The sequence below is a fragment of the Danio aesculapii genome, chromosome 5, assembly GCF_903798145.1.
Source record: "Danio aesculapii chromosome 5, fDanAes4.1, whole genome shotgun sequence".
NCBI lineage: Eukaryota > Metazoa > Chordata > Actinopteri > Cypriniformes > Danionidae > Danio > Danio aesculapii.
In genome coordinates this window covers 5,116,522-5,136,755 of record NC_079439.1, presented here as the reverse complement: position 1 = coordinate 5,136,755, position 20,234 = coordinate 5,116,522, and the positions used below count along the sequence as shown (strand labels likewise).

General features: G+C 34.1%; 1 protein-coding gene across 1 annotated transcript in view; it reads left to right on the top strand.

The window, feature by feature from the left end:
• LOC130229902 (ras-specific guanine nucleotide-releasing factor RalGPS1-like) overlaps window positions 1–20,234 on the top strand; it is a 155,664-nt gene that overhangs the window by 52,055 nt on the left and 83,375 nt on the right. Inside the window, exons 3-4 of the mRNA XM_056458922.1 lie at window positions 7,513–7,617; window positions 10,230–10,280. Coding sequence (XP_056314897.1) covers window positions 7,513–7,617; window positions 10,230–10,280 — 156 coding nt within the window. The remainder of the gene's footprint in view (window positions 1–7,512; window positions 7,618–10,229; window positions 10,281–20,234) is intronic.

Below are 20,234 nucleotides of genomic sequence, written 5' to 3'. Positions count from 1 at the left end.
TGGTAGGGCATTCGCTGTGTAAAACATGCTGGAATAGTTGGCGGTTCATTCCGCTGTGGCGACCCCTGATTAATAAAGAGACCAAAGGAAAATGGATGATTGAATTGACTATATGAATAATGTTTCAGTGTATGTGAAGGTATGTTTTACACAGCGTAATTTCACAGAAATGGATTGTTTTTACATTATCTTTTTTAGTAACGTTTAATTAACATGAAAGAACACAAAAAAGTTGTCACGTACCAGTACTCGCATGTTTTTTACTGGTTTCAAAAAATATCAGTCGGTCAGGAAAAATCAAGATCAGTGTTATAGATCATTATAGATTGTGTTGAGTTGTGTTAAATAGCAGTCTAAAGTTTTATTCACTCGTTTAAAGGTCAAAGTGTTTGCTAAAGCACCACATAATTATTTTTTTTCTAATAATTTTTTGCTTTCATTGTGGTGGTAAATATATTTGTAAGTACAGTTGAAGTCAGAATTATTAGCCCCCCTGTTTATTTTTCTCCCCAATTTCTGTTTAACAGAGAGAAGATTTTCTTCAGCACATTTCTAATCATAATAGTTTTAATAACTCATCTCTAATAACTGATTTATTTTATCTTTGCCATGATGACAGTAAATAATATTTGACAATATATTTTTCAAGACACTTCTATACAGCTTAAAGTGACATTTAAAGGCTTAACTGGGTTAATTAGGTTAACTAAGCAGGTTAGGGTAATTAGGCAAGTTATTGTATAATGATGGTTTGTTCTGTAGACAGTTGAAAAAAATAGCTTAAAGGGGCAAATAATTTTGACCTTAAAATGGCTTTTAGAAAATTAAAAACTGCTTTTATTCTAGCTGAAATTAAACAAATAAGACTTTCTCCAGAAGAAAAAATATTATCAGACATACTGTGAAAATTTCCTTGCTGTTAAACATCATTCGGGAAATATTTAAAAAAGGAAAAACCTTCAAAGTGTGGCGAATAAATCTGACTTCAATTGTATTTGGTAAATATAAGGTAAGTTAAAATGTCGCCAATTAGGGATGTGCACAATTAATCGATTACTCCAGTTTCACAGTACATAAGCGACGTGTATTTTATCGGCGTGCGTGTAAACAACCGATATTCACACCGGGAGCAGAGCAGCGTGTGAGGCGCTTGGTTTTCTGCGCGCGTGATTTCGGCTGGCAGTGCGCACGGCATTTTTTAAGACTCAAGCGAACAGTGCACGTTTGATTTGAGTTGATTATGAAACCCTTTGAAGAGATTTGTCTGAAACAGAACGACTGTACAGACATCTTTATGATCCGTGATCACAGAGATAACCTAATGATCAATAATTCTTGACTATAAATTGCAACAGTCATGGGAAAGGAGAAAGCTTTTGTTAAAAGGTTTGGAAAAACCTGAAGGATAAGTTTGTTAAAACCAAGAGTGGCCATGGCATAAGTGGAGACCCGGATACACAATTACAGAAATATGTTTTTCCACCAGTCATAGGTTTAACACTGATTTATATATTTATATATTTTCTGTGTGAGATTTTAGTTTGCTTTCACCACCGCTGTTTCGGTTGCGCATAAAGAATAACAAACTGGCGCGTGCAAAATACACCCAATGTACATGGCCTCTAACGTCTTTATTCAGGGATTAATACTTTAAATTAATACACTTGCATAAAGTAAATCGTTTCTCAAAGCTTTTACTCAAAGCTTTTACTTGCCCATGCCTAAATACGCCACTGCTCACACTTTCTGTGTTAACCAATATTGATGGTGATTTTTAATAACCCTACAGCTTTGATTTAAAGGGCACCTATGGTAAAAAATCTACTTTTCAAGCTGTTTGGACAGACATATGTGCATGTATGGTGTATAGACCGTCATATTGGGGTGATATAAGCACACCCAGTGCTTTTTATTCAATTTAACAACATAAAAAACGGTGCACCAATTGGAGCTGTTTTCAAACCGACCGCTACTTTACGTAGGAGAGCGGTCCCCCCACCCACCAATATTGATTGACAGGCGCGTCATCATATCCTCAGTATGTTGATTTACAGCGTGAGTCAAAGCGATATAACTAAAGGAACACCCTAGCTCTATTTTTAGATGTAAGGCTCATTGGGCTCAACACAAGAGCAATATTCTCCACATTATCGCTCTAATCGGAATTATTGGTTGTATCTTTAGGTTGGTTTGCAAACATGTGTACTTCTCATTGAGTCTACCTTATACTTCAGCCATTTGCATTTCTCGCGATCCCAGAAGCTCCCTGTGATCTTAACTAGCATGCGTTTTACAATTCTAAACATAGGTTTCTATCAGGGTACACTCAAGTCGACGGCTGGGCGCCGTGGACCGCTGCAGAAACCTATGTTTAGAATCCAAAAATGCATGGCGCGACGATTCGGGACACTTCATGTTTCTGCCGCGCCACAGAGAGTGTCTGGTGTGCCGTGTCGTGGCTTCGAGCGGCGCATCCGGTGCCTCAGTCAAAGTTAATTCAGTGTTCGTGGTTATTAGTTTCTGTGTACAAGCTCGGCACTTGAAACTAGCACACAGTTGGCTGTAAAACTGTACAAAGACACAAATGATTTTGTACTCTCTGCTTGGTCTGTGTCCGAGTCGTACATGTACGATCTTCTCTCTCCTTCTCCGTCTGCCTGTCAGACTCTGTTGCAAACGCAGAGCGGGTGAGCTCATGGCCCCGCCCCCTTGTTACGTTGGCGGGAAGCTGAAACTAATTTACAGGTGAAGCAACACACCCATAAATCAGCGAGCTGTGGACACGCCCCCAACATGACACTTTTTAACACATTATAATAAACAAATCTGAATTGTGTTTTAAACTGAACCTAAACTGGCACACTCAGAAGAACCATAATATTAATATTAAATCTTAAAATAGAGGTCAACTATGTTCCCTTTAAGTGTTTTCTGAATCCTGTCATAGTTTTATCAACACCGTTTTTAACAGGGCTTTAAATAAAAAATAAATATATATTAAATTGAATGTTATTTATTTGTCGCTATGATGCACACACGCCCCGGCCTCTTGCTTAAGCTCCACCCCCGATTAATCGTTTGTCAAACCTCTGGATTAATCGAAATGAAGAATGGTCAGAAATGGCCATCCCTATCGGCAATCAATGTTTCAAACCTAAAGTAGCAATGAGGTGTGAAAAGAGTCTTAAAAGGTACTGAATTTCACTCTCTGATTCCCATATACACCGTGTTCTTGTGATGTGATTATTGCGTATTGTGATATCGATGCTGAGACGATATAGTGTGCAGCGCTAATCCTCATGCAGTTTCATGCATTCAGATGCAGTTATCATCAGATCAAAGATGATTTCAATGGAGCTGCAGGAACGTTTCATGCTTTTTCCAGTGCTGGCCGTCTTCCCGTGAGAAACGTATATCAGCACTGCCATCAAAACCTCAGGAGAACCCCACAACTTTGCTTTTCCATGGAAAGAGCTGCTGGTTTTTTATTTTTTTAATAAATGCAGTAGATCTGCTCTGTGACCCCCCCAATAGTCAATAGATGAAGGCCACAACAGAACAATTGAGGGATAATGTGCAGTCATTAGCACAAAATAAACCCCAACCATCACAATAAAACTGGATCAGTCACAGATGTGGCCTTTAAGAGTCACGTAGTCTGTCTTCAAACATGCATTTGTTCATTAAAGCTCTAGGAAATCAGTTTGTATTTTCCCAAATTCTGTGTTTTTTTTTTTTTTTCTCTTTCTCTTCTCTTTCTATTATTAATATTTATTTATTTATTTATTTATTTATTTATTTATTTATTTATTTATTTATTTATTTTTGCGCTACATGTACATGTATATGGTAGGGCTACACGATACTGGAAATATATGTCTTTTTTTTATATTGTTAAGTATTGTGATAATACTGTCCATGATATAACATTTGCTTACACTGTAAAACAATATCTGTTAATGAACAGTTTCCGTATTTTGTGATTCACGAGTGTTTTCTGTTTATTTGCGGTCGTGTCGACTTTTGATGCTGAAAATTCAACTCTACAGTTTAACAAAGTGACTTTTATTGACATTTTAGTGGTTTGAGACAATATATCACTGCAAACTATTAAAAATGTTCATTAAAGTCACTTCTCCTAACTTTTCAAGATTAAAAGCTGTTGGAAGAAAGGTCAAGGTCCCATAATGCAGTTCAAAAGCACAATTAAATGAGGAAAAAACCCTGAAATGGATAATTTTTACAGTGTGGAAAAATGCTAATTTTATTAGCATTTTTTTTTTTTTAATGATTGTAATATTGTTAAAATAAGGCAAGGGAAGTTTATTTATATAGCACATTTCATACACAGTGGGTGGCAATTCAAAGTGCTTTACATAAACAGGAATAAAAGAAACAAGTATAAGAGAAATAAAAACAAATAATAAAAAATATGAAAATAAAAATAAGCATAAAAACAGATAAAATGTGTTATAAAAGAATGAAAAAGAAGAGAAAAACATAATAAAAAATCAAAAACATTTAAAAAACATAATGGTGCGAAATAAGCAGGTACAAATATTGTTAGATCTGATTAATTTTATATTCAGACTAAAACTGTGTCAAGGTCAACATTTAGGGCTCTATTTAACGATCTAGGTGCAAAGATGCAAATCAAATCACTTTTATTGTCACATCATCAGCAGAACGTGATGAGTGAAAAGCTTAGGTGCTGGGTCCAGACAGTGCAAAATACAGACAGTGCAAATCCGACGACAGTGCAAAATACAGACAGTGCAAATACGACGACAGTGCGAAATACAGACAGTGCAAATACGACGACAGTGCGAAATACAGACAGTGCAAATACGACGACAGTGCGAAATACAGACAGTGCAAATACGACGACAGTGCAAAATACAGACAGTGCAAATACGACGACAGTGCAAAATACAGACAGTGCAAATACGACGACAGTGCAAAATACAGACAGTGCAAATACGACGACAGTGCAAATCCGACGACAGTGCGAAATACAGACAGTGCAAATACGACAACAGTGTGAAATACAGACAGTGCAAATACGACGACAGTGCGAAATACAGACAGTGCAAATACGACGACAGTGCGAAATACAGACAGTGCAAATACGACAACAGTGTGAAATACAGACAGTGCAAATACGACGACAGTGCGAAATACAGACAGTGCAAATACGACGACAGTGCGAAATACAGACAGTGCAAATACGACAACAGTGTGAAATACAGACAGTGCAAATACGACGACAGTGCGAAATACAGACAGTGCAAATACGACGACAGTGCAAATACGACGACAGTGCGAAATACAGACAGTGCAAATACGACGACAGTGCAAAATACAGACAGTGCAAATACGACAACAGTGTGAAATACAGACAGTGCAAATACAACGACAGTGCAAAATACAGACAGTGCAAATACGACGACAGTGCAAATACGACGACAGTGCAAAATACAGACAGTGCAAATACGACGACAGTGCAAAATACAGACAGTGCAAATACGACGACAGTGCAAATACGACGACAGTGCAAAATACAGACAGTGCAAATACGACGACAGTGCAAAATACAGACAGTGCAAATACGACAACAGTGTGAAATACAGACAGTGCAAATACAACGACAGTGCAAAATACAGACAGTGCAAATACGACGACAGTGCAAAATACGACGACAGTGCAAATACGACAACAGTGTGAAATACAGACAGTGCAAATACAACGACAGTGCAAAATACAGACAGTGCAAATACGACGACAATTCAATTCAATTCAATTCACCTTTATTTGTATAGCGCTTATACAATGTAGATTGTGTCAAACGACAGTGCAAATACGACGACAGTGCGAAATACAGACAGTGCAAATACGACGACAGTGCAAAATTCAGACAGTGCAAATACGACGACAGTGCGAAATACAGACAGTGCAAATACAACGACAGTGCAAAATACAACGACAGTGCAAAATACAACGACAGTGCAAAATACAGCAACATACAACAGCATACTCTCAAAAAAACAGGACAATGTAAACGCATGGCGAAAAATTATTAAGGGTATGTCTGAATCTACTTTTGCTATTTTATGGATGGAAAAATACTGTTTGCGCCGTAGCTGTTTAGCCGTAACAGGGTTGGGCTTATTCTCTTAATGAGTTATGGGTGTGTTTTGAACATAACGTGTATTAAACCGATCAGAGTCTCATCTCCTATTCCCTTTAAGAGTCAGTTGTGTCGTGCCATGGAGCATTTGATATTTACATGCTGGACTTTGTAAGTGTAAAAACTGAACCCTTGACTAGTGAGAGAACGCGAGGATGAAGAACGAGCCTCCTCCATTCAGCCTCTTTGCTTTCTCTTTCTCTCCAGGATAAGGAAACGGTGTTGTACGCACTCCACTGAAGACATCCATTAGCCTATATATTTAATTTTGTTTTTTAAGCACGAAGATTTGTATCAAAACAGCTCTAATTAGTTCTAATTTCCAGCAAACGAATAAATGAAAATTAATAATGAACAAAAAGTGTGGTCAAGTTATATCCAAACGCATGTCCTATGCTCCATATGGTACAAAAGCTGACAGGTGGACAAATCCAAGCTTGTTTTTAATAAAACAAATATAAATATGCATATAATAAATAATACTATAATAATAACTAATATAACTAACTAATATATAATAACTAATAATAATAACATAATACTAAAGCAAGTTCATTCCCCTAGCCCCCCCCCCTCCCCTTTTAGTTCCTCAAAATAGCAACACACCAACAATGCCCCTTAACACACCTCTTTTCTAGACTGGCACACCCATGAGTCCACAAAGCGGCGCAAATAGATTTACCATTTAAACAACATGGCGGAAAACGTGAAAATCAGGGTTGCGGTGGTTTGTAAATAGCCACAACTGCGCCGGGTGTATGATAGGACCCATAGTGTTTAAAAAACTATGAATGAGTGAAAACCTCAGCAAATATCCTGACTCTGATTGGCTGTTGTCATTTTCCTCTCTCGTCTCGACTCCGCCTATCACTGTTTATTTTCATCTCTGGGTTCACTCCAGCCAGTAGCAGAACAGCAATTACTGGGGAGGCGGAGCTAAAGATAGTAAGGCCACATCTGATTAGTCTAATTTAGAGAATCAGTGTATAAAATAAGTATCATTTATCACACGCCTGCGATATGTACAGTATATTGCATACACTATTATTGCGATAATGATAATTTTGCTACATATTTTGCATGCCAAGTTCTTTTTACAGTAGTCGAGTCACAGATGTTTTCACACTGCATGACTATCTGGTGCAGTGTTCCGTTGCTGCTGTGTTTACACTGCAAGATGGATCGGCAACAGGGAATTTCACAATGCATGACTTTACAATGGAAAGAATTGCCGACAACTTTCTCTCGGTCCACAAACTACAAAGGTGTTGTTTTCTGTATCATGTTGATAATGTTTTAACATCAGTTGTAACTCATATTTCCAGGGCAGTCAGAGCTCTGTGTCTGTGGACGGGCCGAGTGTCGGATGTGCCAAGAGTTACGATGCCGTCGTGTTCGATGTGCTGAAAGTGACGCCAGAGGAGTTTGCAGTGAGTAAAACAGACCGTGTTATTAATTGTTTTATCTTCAATTCACTTAAATTTGTAAAAACGATTGTGAACTTAATCAATTTTTGTCAGGACAACATGAAGGAATTGTGTGGAACCCAGCATTTTTTACAGACATGAGACAAACTAAAATTAAAGTAGCAAAATAAAATAAAGAAACAACAAATAATACCAAATAACAACAACAAAATAAAAAATGAATAAATGTAAACTAAAATTAAATAATTATAAATGAGAAAAAAATAAATAAAATAAGGAAAATGTCAAAAGTAATCAAAGAAAATTTGCTAGAATATAATAAGATAAAAATACAGACAAAATAAAATAAAAAATACAGGTAAAATGAAGTAAAACAAGTTTTCTTTTCTGATGAGACAATAATGAATGGAAAAAATACGTATTATACCAATATAACTTAAAATAAAGAAAACAACAACAAAAAAAAAAGAAAAAATAAGCCAAATAACAAAAACATCATTTAAATTAAATTAAATATTAATGATGAAAAAATTAATTAAAAGAAATAATAAATAAGGAAAATTGAGTAAAAATGAAAATGAAATAAGAGGTGAAATAAACTAATAAACCAGAAAGAAGTAAAAAAAAGTAAACTAAAATATAATAAATGTGAAAAAATGAAATCCTAAATAAAAATGAAATATGAGCTAAAATTTGATAATAAACAAGAGAGAAAATTTAAATACAGGTAATATGAAGTAAAACACTTTTTTTTTCTGAAGAGGGGAAATTAATTAAAATTAATATAAGAATATAAAATGTAAATAAAGAAAAAAAGAAAAAAAAAATCTTTAAATTAAATGTAAACTAAAATAAACCATAAAGATGAAAAACAAACAAAAAGAAATTACAACTGAGATTGAATAAAGTAATAAAACCTAATTAAATATGAGCTAAAATAAAAACTAATGAAATAATAACATAATAAACCAGAAAAAAATAAAAATACAGCTAATATAAAGTAAAACAACTTTCCCTTTTCTGATGAGACAATAATGGAGGAAAATACTTCTACTCCATTCATTCGTTCATTCATTCATTCATTCATTCATTCATTCATTCATTCATTCATTCATTCATTCATTCATTCATTCATTTATTCATTTATTCATTTATTCATTCTCCTTCAGCTTTAGTCCCTTTATTAATCAAGGGTCGCCACAGAAAAATGAACCGCCAACTATTCTAGCATATTTTTTATGCAGCAAATGCCCTTCCAGCTGAAACCCAGCACTGGGAAACTTCTAAAATATATTTATAAATGAAAATTAATATAACAGCATAAACTAAAGAAATAGCAAAAATAACAAATTAACAGCAAACAAAAAAATTTAAGAAAATTTAAAATGAAGAAAACAAATGAACTAAAATTAAATAATAAACGTGAAAAAATGTAAAGAAAATAATTAAAATAGGAAAAGTAAGTAATAAATGAACATATAATAAGATAATAAACCAGAAAGATAATAAAAAACAGGTAATATAAAGTAATATCAGTTTCACTTTTCTTAATGAGATGGAAAATAATAAAGGAAAGAACTTCTGGAACAAATAAACTGAAATTAACATAACAATATAAAATAAAGAGCAAAATAAAATCATACAAGTAAAATAAAATGATAAAATAAATAAAATTACATTAAAATGTCATTTAAGATTAAATCAACGATACAATTTAAAGATGATAATAACAAAAGAGAATGGAGTTAATATTAAATGATAAATTATAAGCTAAGAGAAAAACTATTTACAGGTAGAGATAAAGAAAAATGCAATAAAATATTCAATTATAAATAAAAACACACATCAAAATAACAAAATATACAAAATACAATATGGATAAAATACATCTAAATAAATGATGCGCTTTCTAGTCTACAGATTATAATGTAAAAATAAAATAATGACCATTTTAGTGATATAAATAAAATAATTTCTTTGTCCTATAAAGCAGTGTTTCCCAACCCTGTTCCTGAAGGCACACCAACAGTCCACATTTTCAACCTCTCCCTAATCAAACACACCTGAATCAACTTATCATAACATCAGAGGAGACTCCAACACCTGAAGATAATGAGTCAGAAAAGGGAGACATCCAAAATATGTACTGTTGGTGTGCCTCCAGGAACAGGGTTGGGAAACACTGCTATAAAGAATATTGCCTTGAAATAATCAAGTATATATTTATATACATTTATCAGCTATTTGCGCTCTATTCTTGAATTTGCCTTGTTCACAAAACACACGAGTGATGCTGTGCTAATATTAAGAACATAAATGCTCACTGAAAAGTTACAGAACAGGATGTTTTCCTATGATTTGGACCGATTGTGGGGTTTTAGAGAGTTTATTACCCATAATTCACTCCTGGTCTTATTATTGAGCTGAAAATGTTTGAGCTGAGCTCCTTCTTTGTGCTGATTTTTATGATGAATTGTTTTCGTTGGTTTTGTCGTTTCCCATAATTTATTCAGTAACTCAGTGCTGGAAAATGAGCTCATGGCTGTAATTACTCTCTGTTCTCATTGTGAGTGATGAAAGTGTGATTTATTTTGGTCTTTGTGTGTGTTTTTCAGAGCCAGATTACTCTGATGGACGCGCCGGTGTTTAAAGCCATTCAGCCAGAGGTGAGGCGGAGGTCACATGTTTTCAGCACACTTCATATTAATGCATTGATTTATGCACATTTTAAATTATGTATTTTTTTTATCGTATTATTAATTTGTTTATTTGATATTTTATTTTCTTTCATATTTTTTTTGGTGTATTTAAGTTTATTTTTTTATCGTAATATATTTAATTTGTTTTATATTTAATTAGTTTTCTAAATTTAATTTAATTGTATTTGTTTTATTACTATTATTTAATTTTAATTTAATTTAATTTTATTTATTAATGTATTATTATTATTATTATTATTATTATTATTATTATTGTCATCATTATATTTTAATTAAATTTAAATTAATTGTATTTGATAGATTTTTCATTTATTATCATTATTATTATTATTGTTGTTGTTGTTGTTGTTGTTGTTGTTGTTGTTGTTGTTGTTGTTATTATTATTATTATTATTTTAATTTATTTTATTTTTTATTTATTATCAGATTTTTTTATATTTGTTGTTATTATTATTATTATTATTATTATTATTATTATTATTATTATTATTATTAATATTATAATAATAATTATTATTATTTAATTTATTTTATTTTATTTTTTATTTATTATTAGAATTTTTTTTTTCTTTTTATCTTTATCGTTTCCAAATCATTATTTATTATTATTATCTTTTGCTTATTTTAATTTTTGGCATTTATTAAACATATTTATATATATATATTTCATGTTTATTTAGTTAGTTTATGTTTATATTATTTTTGTTCTATTTTAGCCTTTTCATTTGATTGAATAATTTGATTGTATTTATTTAATATTTTTAAAAATATATTTTTTATTTTATATTCCATGTGCATTAATATTACTTTTTTATTTTGTTTGCTATTGCATTTTTTAAATTACTTTTGTTTGCTTTAATTTGTTTGTTATTTTGTCACACTATATTTTGCATAACATTTTATTTATTTTTATTAACTATTTTATAAAGTTTTATCATTTTTATTATTTTATAGAATGCATTTTCTATTTAGTTTTTATAATATTTCAAATATTCTATTGTTTCATTTTAATTAAATTTTTCATGTTGATTTTATTACTTGATAATAACTATTGTAACAGCGCTAATCCACCGCTCTGCCCCTTTATTGTTTGTTTTATTTTTTAAAACTGTATAAATGATTTGATTTTATCATTAGTTTTTAAATTAACATTTATTAGATTTTTTTCTTAAAACATTTATTATTTTATACAAATTATAATTTTATCTTTTGTTGTTATATTATTTAAAATATTTAATTATTTCACTTCGTTTTAATTTAATAATTTATCTTGATTTTGTTTTATGTTTTACTTATTTTTTTGTTCTCTCCTGGATGCTGATTGGTCACATTTCGGATTATGCTAAGATACACTGCATTTGTCAACAAGTTTTATCTGCAATTGCAATCTCATGAGCTGGATTACATCATTCTGTTGAAAAAGTCGAATTTTCCTCCATGTTAACAATGTTATTGAAGCATAAACCTCCTTCCTTCATAGTTTACACTACTATTTTGAGTATCAAACAGCTCTTGTTTGGATTAAGCGAGTGTTTAGATGGCCAGTTGTGCTGCAGACTTTGCAAATGAAACGCTTTGGCAGAATTTTCCAGCAATCTCCCCGTCTTTCATTAGTTATGTTTATAGACCGTTTGAGGAAGAGAATAATATTTCCCTATCAGTTGATTATCTTTGCTGAAGTAAATCATTGTGGAAAGAGGATCCAGTTTTTCTCCAGCCTGGGATGTAAAAGTGTGGTAAAACATGATGCAGGATTATGGCATTATTGTAGTATAAAAAGAATCTTCATAACATTTGACTTCACTCTTTCTCTGGCTGTTTGTCAAAAAATAAGTAAATAAATGAATGAATAAATAAATAAATAAATAAATAAATAAATGAATGAAAATATGTATTATGTAAAATAAAATATAAAATGAATTTAAATATTCAGTTTGACCTTATTTTGCACTTTGTGTTGTGAAAGTGACATAAAATGAAAAATAAAATTAAGTAAAATAAATAAAATAAATATTTGTTTGAAGTGTTTCATGGCTCCTCTATACCAAGTGTATTTCACTTTCATTCCAAGTTTGTTCCATGTGTGTTTCATTTTTTTATTCCATGCATGTTCCATTTTTGTTTCATGCATGTTCCACTTCTGTTCCATCTGTGTTCCATTTTCATTCCACTTTTCTTCCATGTGCATTTGACTTTGATTCCCATTGTGTTCCATCGTGTTCTGCTTTTGTTACCAGTGTGCTCCTTTTTCCTTCCAAGTTTCCGTGTGTTCCTCTTTCATTCAGTTTTCATCATTTCCATTTTCGTTCCACTTTTGTTCCATGCACATTCCACTATTGTTCCAAGTGTGTTCCATGCAGGTTCTGCTTTTGTTACAAGTGTGCTCAATGTGTTCCTCTTTCATTCCATGCGCATTCCACTTTCATTCCAAGTGTGTTCCATTTTCATTCCACTTTTGTTCCATGTGCATTCCACTTTCATTCAAAGTGCATTCCATGTGGGTTCTGCTTTTGTTACAAGTGTGCTCCGTTTGTTCCACTTTCCTTCCAAGTGTGTTCCACTTTTGCTTCAAATGTGTTTCAAGTGTTCCATGCATTCCTCTTTTATACCAAGTGTGTTCCACTTTCACTTCAAGTGTGTTCTTGTGTTCCACTTTTCATTGCATGCTTGTTACATTTCGTTCCATGAGTGTTGCACTTTTGTTTCACATGCGTTCCATGCATGTTCCACTTTCCCTCCAAATGTGTTCCACGTTTTCACTTCAAGTGTATTTCCTGTATGTTCTTTCATTTTAAGTTTGTTCCATGTGTTGCTCTTTTATTCCAAGAATGCTCCATTTTCATTTCAAGTGTGTTCCATGTGTGTTCCACTTTCATTCCATGTGTGTTCCATGTGTGTTCCACTTTCATTCCAAGTGTGCTCCATGTGCTCCAATTTCATTTCAAGTGTTTCAAGTGCATTCCACTTTCATTCCAAGAGTTTTCCATGTGCTCCACTTCCATTTCAAGTGTGTTCCATGCGGGTTCTGCTTTTGTTGCAAGTGTGTCTCATGCATTTCTCTTTCATTCCAAGTGTGTTGCACTTTCGTTCCATGCATGTTACACTTCATTCCATGTGTTGCACTTTCGTTTCACGTGTTCCATTTTCACTTCAAGTGTGTTCCTGTATGTTCCACTGTCATTTCAAGTGCTACACTTCATTGCATGTGTGTTGCACTTTCGTTTCACAAGCGTTCCATGTGTGTTGCACTTTGGTTTCACGTGTCCCACTTTCGCTCCAAATTCCAAGTGTGTTCCATGTGTATTCCACAAGTGTTTGCCTTTTAACTTTTCTTTTTTTAGCACTTTATGCAATGTAGATTGTGCCAAAACTTTAAATCAGTGGTGCTCAACCCTGTTCCTGGAGATCGACCTTCAGCTCCAACCCTGATCAAACACACCTGAACCAATTAATTAGGACTTGAACAACACTTGATAATTACAGGCAGGTGTGTTTGATATGGGTTGCAACTGAAATCTGCAGGAAGGTCGATCTCCAGGAACAGGTTTAGTCATGCCTGCTTTAAAAGGATAACCAGGAAAAGGATAAAAATAATGAAAGATTTGTTTGTGGAATATTGGCATAACAGTGGTAGAATGCTCTAAAAACTGATTTAATCAAAAATTATTAATGGATGAATCAACCTTTTTTAACTTTCTAAACTTATGCTCATTTAGAGAGCAAAATCCTGGTGACTATCATTTAAACAGACTGTTCTGCCATTATTTACTTATCTGACACTTGTTCCAAACCGGTTTGGCTTTTTGAAGGAACATGTACTGAAAAGCGTTGTAATTGTTGACATTGTCTATGATATCACCAGATCGTTTCAGCTCAATTATCCAATACTGAACCAAAAATGCTAATGCAATATTTTAAAACATTAAAGGGGCACCTAGGTTAGCCATTTTTTCAGATTTAATATAAGTGTTTTGCGTCTCCAGAATGTGTCTGTAAAGTTTCAGCTCAAAACACTCATCAGATTTTTTATTATACCTTTTATTAAATTCCTATTTATACATTTTTGCACCAGGAGGCTGTTTTGGTGTACTGCGCCTTTAAGGCTAGTCCTCCTCGCCCACCGTTTCTACATGGCTTTCTGGGTTCCTTAATCTCCTCCCTCGGCTGCGTCAGACAACAGACAGACTTACAAAGTCACACAAAGTTCACGCGCACACATACACACCTTAGCAGACACGCACGCACGCATGCACACACACACACACACATGCACACAGACAGACAGACAGAGCGCCCGTTTAGCTTTGCACTCTTTTTGCACGCAAATGTGACAGGATACAGGTTAATCTCCACTGCTGTATGGATATCTGTTATATTAATGTACAAAATAAACCTGATTTAACGTCCACAAACCGGGATTGAAGCATCTTTTATAATTGTTCTGACACCCGGCTGTGCTGATGAAGTAAAGCTGAAGTAAATCGCTGTACTTCATTACACACATGCTCTGTTTTAAAACATGTTCAACTTGTGAAACTCACTCTTGATCACATTTGATGATGATTGATGATCCTAGCGAACTGAACAGACCTTTTATTCCCGGCTGCTTTGCGCATGTCTGGTCTTGTTGATATGATTATACACGTGACTACCGGACATGCTAATACACACAGCTGTCAATCAATATTGGTGGGCGGGGGGACCGCACTCCTACGTAAAGTTGCGGTCGATCTGAAAACCGCACCAATTGGTCCACCGTTTTTATGTTATTAAATTGAAAAAAAAAAAGATCTGGGTGTGTTTATTTCACCCCAATATGACAGTCTATACACCATACATGCACATATGTCTGTCCAAACAGCTTGAAAAGTAGATTTTTCACCATAGGTGCCCTTTAAATAAATTTTTTACGCACAGTTAAAGTCAGATTTATTAGCCCTCCTGAATTATTAGCCCCCTGTATATTTTTCCGCACCAATTTCTGTTTAACAGAAAGAAATAAAAACACATTTCTAAACATAATAGTTTTAATAACTCATCTCTAATAACTGATTTATTTTCTCTTTGCCATGATGACAGTAAATAATATTTGACTAGATATTTTTGAAGACACTTCTATACAGCTTAAAGTGACATTTAAAGGCTTAACTAGGTTAATTAGGCAGGTTAGGGTAATTAGGCAAGTCATTGTATAACAGTGGTTTATTCTGTAGACAATCGAAAAAAACATATTTGTTTAAGGTGGCTAATAATAATGACCTTAAAATAATAATTATTAAAAAATTAAAGCTGATTTTATTCTAGCTGAAATAAAACAAAAGATCTTTTCCAGAAGAATAAAAATTATAGGAAATACTGTGAGAAATTCCTGAATCTGTTAAACATCATTTGGGAAATATTTAAAAAAGAAAAAAACTTCAGGAGGGTGAATACTTTTGACTGTATTTAAGGCTTTTACATGGTTATGTATTGTTTTATAGCCTGTAATATGTGTTTAAATGTAATTTACACACACACACAAGCCAAATCTCCTGTTCAGTTCTGCCTGGGCACATTTAAACATCAAGAGTTGCACAAATAAACACTGGGGTTCCTCTGAGTCTGTAAAGTTTCAGATGGAAACACGTCTGAGGTTTTCACTGAAAACATGCATGATTTAGGTATTAACAAATTGCGCAACTTCTGATGGCTGTTTATGACTCTTTCTGTTTTTTCTTTCTTCTGCAACGGGCCTTTAGGATGCTGTAATGTCTGCTTCTCTGTGTGCGTTTGTGTTTGTAGTCACACTTTCAGACATTCAGTCGTCTGTGTGTTTGAAAGATAAACGTCCTTTATTACGATATCTCACAGGCAAACTGCCGCATTTACATTTATCTCTGTAAAAGTGGACAGGTTATAATGGATAGATCCGTCACCTACATCTGGAGGCTAAAGAAAAAAAGAAAGGCATCTGATTATATTTGGTCACGCTCTGTTTATGGCTGAACATAAATACGTTTTGTCATTTCTCTTTGGGATAGCAGATAATTGTGATGCGTAAGAGATCATTTGTAAACCAGCTTTAATCTTTCTGTGTAGTGAGCCACAGATTTAAGCTTTTATTAGTCAAGCTCAGACTTCGAGTTTGTGTGTTATATTCAGTCTTTAACATTTATCAGGCATTCAGAATATTTAGATTTTACCTTAAACATTTTCATCCCAAACTATTTGATTGGCAACTTATTAATCAGTGATGTGAAACTACATAATATATGTGTTTTATATTATAAAAAAAGAAGTCCGGGCTGCTTTAGCCTATCCTTTGTCACTTGTGCCAATGCCAAACGTTGATCAATGGTGCCAGCACCGACAATCTTGGGCTGTGGACAGTTTGAAACGTGTATTGTTCTCTGATGAGTCCACCTTCACTGCCTTACCCACATCCGAGAGAGTTATAGTGTGGAGAAGCCCCAAAGAAGTATACCACTCAGACTATCACATGCCCAGAGTGAAGCATGGTGGTGGATCAGTGATTGTTTGGGCTGTAATATCATGGCATTCAATAGGCCTAATACTTGTGCTAGATGGATGCTGGGTCACTGCCAAGGACTACCAAACCATTCTGGAGGACTATGTGCACCCAATGGTTCAAAAATTGTATCCTGTGCCGTGGATCAGGATGATAATGCTCCAGTACACACAGCAAGATCGAGACAGAGTAGTCTGATGAACATGAAAGTGAAGTTGAACATCTCCCATGGCCTGCACAGTCACCAGATCTAAATTTTATTGAGCCCCTTTGGGGTGTTTTGGTGGAGCGAGGAAACTTTTTCCTCCGCCTGCATCACATAGTGATCTAAGCATTATTCTGCAAGAAGAATGGCTCAAAATCCCTCTGGCCACTGTGCAGGATCTGTATCCGTCATTCCCAAGATGTATTGATGCTGTATTAGCCCTACACCATACTAATGAATTATTGTAGTCTAAAAATAGGCGTTTCAGTTTCATTATCACCTATGGTGTCTAAGACCATGTGGAAAACGTAAGGAGAGATTTTTTTTTTTTTTTCCCACTAGTTTGAGTGCACTTTTGAGCTCACACTGATGTGGCATCTGTCCTTGATCCATCAATAAATGATTTTTTTATTTTTTATTTGGCATTTTGAAAAATTGAGATGTTTTCAAGTTGCTGCCCTTTAGGCATGCCTGGAAAAGGCAAACTTTTAATTGTGATACGTGTGTATGAATCACGTTCTAGATGGTCCTTTTTTTCATGCTTAATTACAGGAAACCTTTGTGACTTATTTTCTGCATTTTTGTGGGCTCTTTCCAGTAATTAGAGTTTCTTAATCAGTTTAATGAAAACTAGACAAAAAAAAAATCACAGTTTTGGCAGAAAGAGCAAGTTACGAAAAACCTGTCTGAAACTGGTGGATGCTTATTTTCTACCGTCGCTGCACTGTAAAAAGTTAAGGTAACTCAAACCATTTAAGGAAACCAATTGCAACAAACCATTTAAGTTCAAAAACTAATCCTAATGAGTACTGTGAACTTAATCCATTTGAGTAAATGAAGCAATGTGAGCATAGTAAAACCCAATAAATGCAGAGAACTCAAACCAACTGAGTACTGTAAAACCCATTAAGTTAAGGCAACTCAAATGGTTTGTAGAAATCGGTTTCCTCAAACGGTTTGAGTTGCCTTAACTTAATGGGTTTTACAGTACTCAGTTGGTTTGAGTTCTCTGCATTTATTGGGTTTTACTGTGCTCAAATTGCTTCATTTACTCAAATGGATTAAGTTCACAGTACTCATTAGGATTAGTTTTTGAACTTAAATGGTTTGTAGAAATCGGTTTCCTCAAACAGTTTAAGTAAAACTAATCTATAGGAGTACTGTGAACTTACTCTGTTTAAGTTGAAGTAATGAGGTATTCAATTAGATTATTACCTTCAACACTGAGTTCAAAACTCTTTTCAAATGAGTAGAATGAACTTTCAGTAAATTGAGTTAACTACACTCATTTAATTTAAGAAGGGGACTGCTGGGTTTTACAGTGTGTAAATCATCACATCTCGTTAGACATTAAAGCTGTTTTATTCCATGTTTTTGTAGAGTCTGCTGTGGGTGTCATTGCCGCATCATTCTCTCTATTAACTTGAGCAAGCCAAACGCACAATATGTGAATGACTCCATAGAAAATATAGTGTTGACATATTTATCGATTCAGAAGTATTCAAGTCACTGAATTTACATTGCAGGTCTTTATGGGCAGTTATGATTTTGTGACTGTATTGGATTTTTTTGTTGACCCACTCCTTTTAAAAGTGACTTGTATCTGATATATGTATTTACAATGCAAACGGCAGATGCAATAACCTGGAAAAAAAACGAATCACTGACATGCTGCTGTGATAATAAGAGCACTCTTTTCTCCATTACTGTATTTAATCTGTTTGCAATTTTTTTTCTATCTATCTATCTATCTATCTATCTATCTATCTATCTATCTATCTATCTATCTATCTATCTATCTATCTATCTATCTATCTATCTATCTATCTATCTATCTATCTATCTATCTATCTATATATCTATATATATATATATATATATATATATACAAGGGTGTGAAAAAATGTTCGCACCAATACTTTTTTTTATCACACTTTATTGTTTCAGATCATCAAACAAATGTAAATATTAGTCAAAGATAACGCACCATGCAGTTTTTAAATCAAGGCTTAAGGTTTTAAAGGTGCAGTAGGTCATTGTCTTCAGTAACATTTTTGTTGTGCTGGTTGAAAGTCTCTTCACATTCCAGTAGTAATAATTAAATGACCTAAATGTATTTATATGTTTTTTTATATTCTGGGTGAGGCATACAACGAATAAATGTCTTCCAATTAAATATTGTTGGCCGATAATTCCCATAATTCTGATAAGTAGCCCAAACTGTCTGTCAGCAAATGTAGATTTGTACAGCGCCATCGCGGTAAAACAAATGCTAATTCAAAACTATTTAAAATCCTGAATCAGTATTGGAGTTAGTTTTGCACACTAGAGGAAGGATGACACCATGGGTGAATACTTCTTTTAGAAAGGTACTGTTGCGTTTTGCTGTAGATTGTGGGTTGTTCAGCCACTGAAATCATCCGGCGACTGATGTAACTATTTTCAATTTCATAAGGTTCCTTTGACAGCATCGATAATGTAGATTTTTATTTAGTTTAACAACAAAACGTCAGTAAATAGCGCTATTCCGCCTAGCCTGTTTTGCTGAGCTGAAGATGGTTTTATATTCACATTGGTTAATTTTTGCATCCCATATATTGTGTACCATGCTACTTTGAATATTCGCTCTGAAATAGCATGTAAGTATGGCTTAGTTATAAGTGTAATTCCTGCACTCCTCCGGCCAACCACTAACCACATTTCTAACTGGCGAATGACATGAACTAAAGGGTTGTCTGCTGTCATCTTCAAGGTGCGCAGGTTCGTGTTTCAGGATGTGTGGCTTTGGACGGCAGGGGAGGGACTGTGTTTCAAACAGTCACAAAGGCATTGTGCTAGCGGGTTAGCATTTTGGCAGATCACCTACTGCACCCTTAAGGGAAAATAAAATCCAAAACTGCAAATCCCTGTGTGAAAAAGTGCCCCCCTGTTAAAACATAATCAGAGTTCAATTTCTCTAGCCACACCCATGATGACTTCCACACCTGTTCGCAATCAAGAAATCCCTTAAATACGGACCTGCCTAACAAAGTAAAGTAGACCAAAAGATCCCCAAAAGCTAGACATGTGCAGAGACCCAAAGAACAAATGACAAGGAAAATAATTGAGATCTACCAGTCTGGCAAAGGCTCATAAAGCGAGAGCCATTATCTACAAATAACAGCAAAAATAATCAGTGAAGAACCTT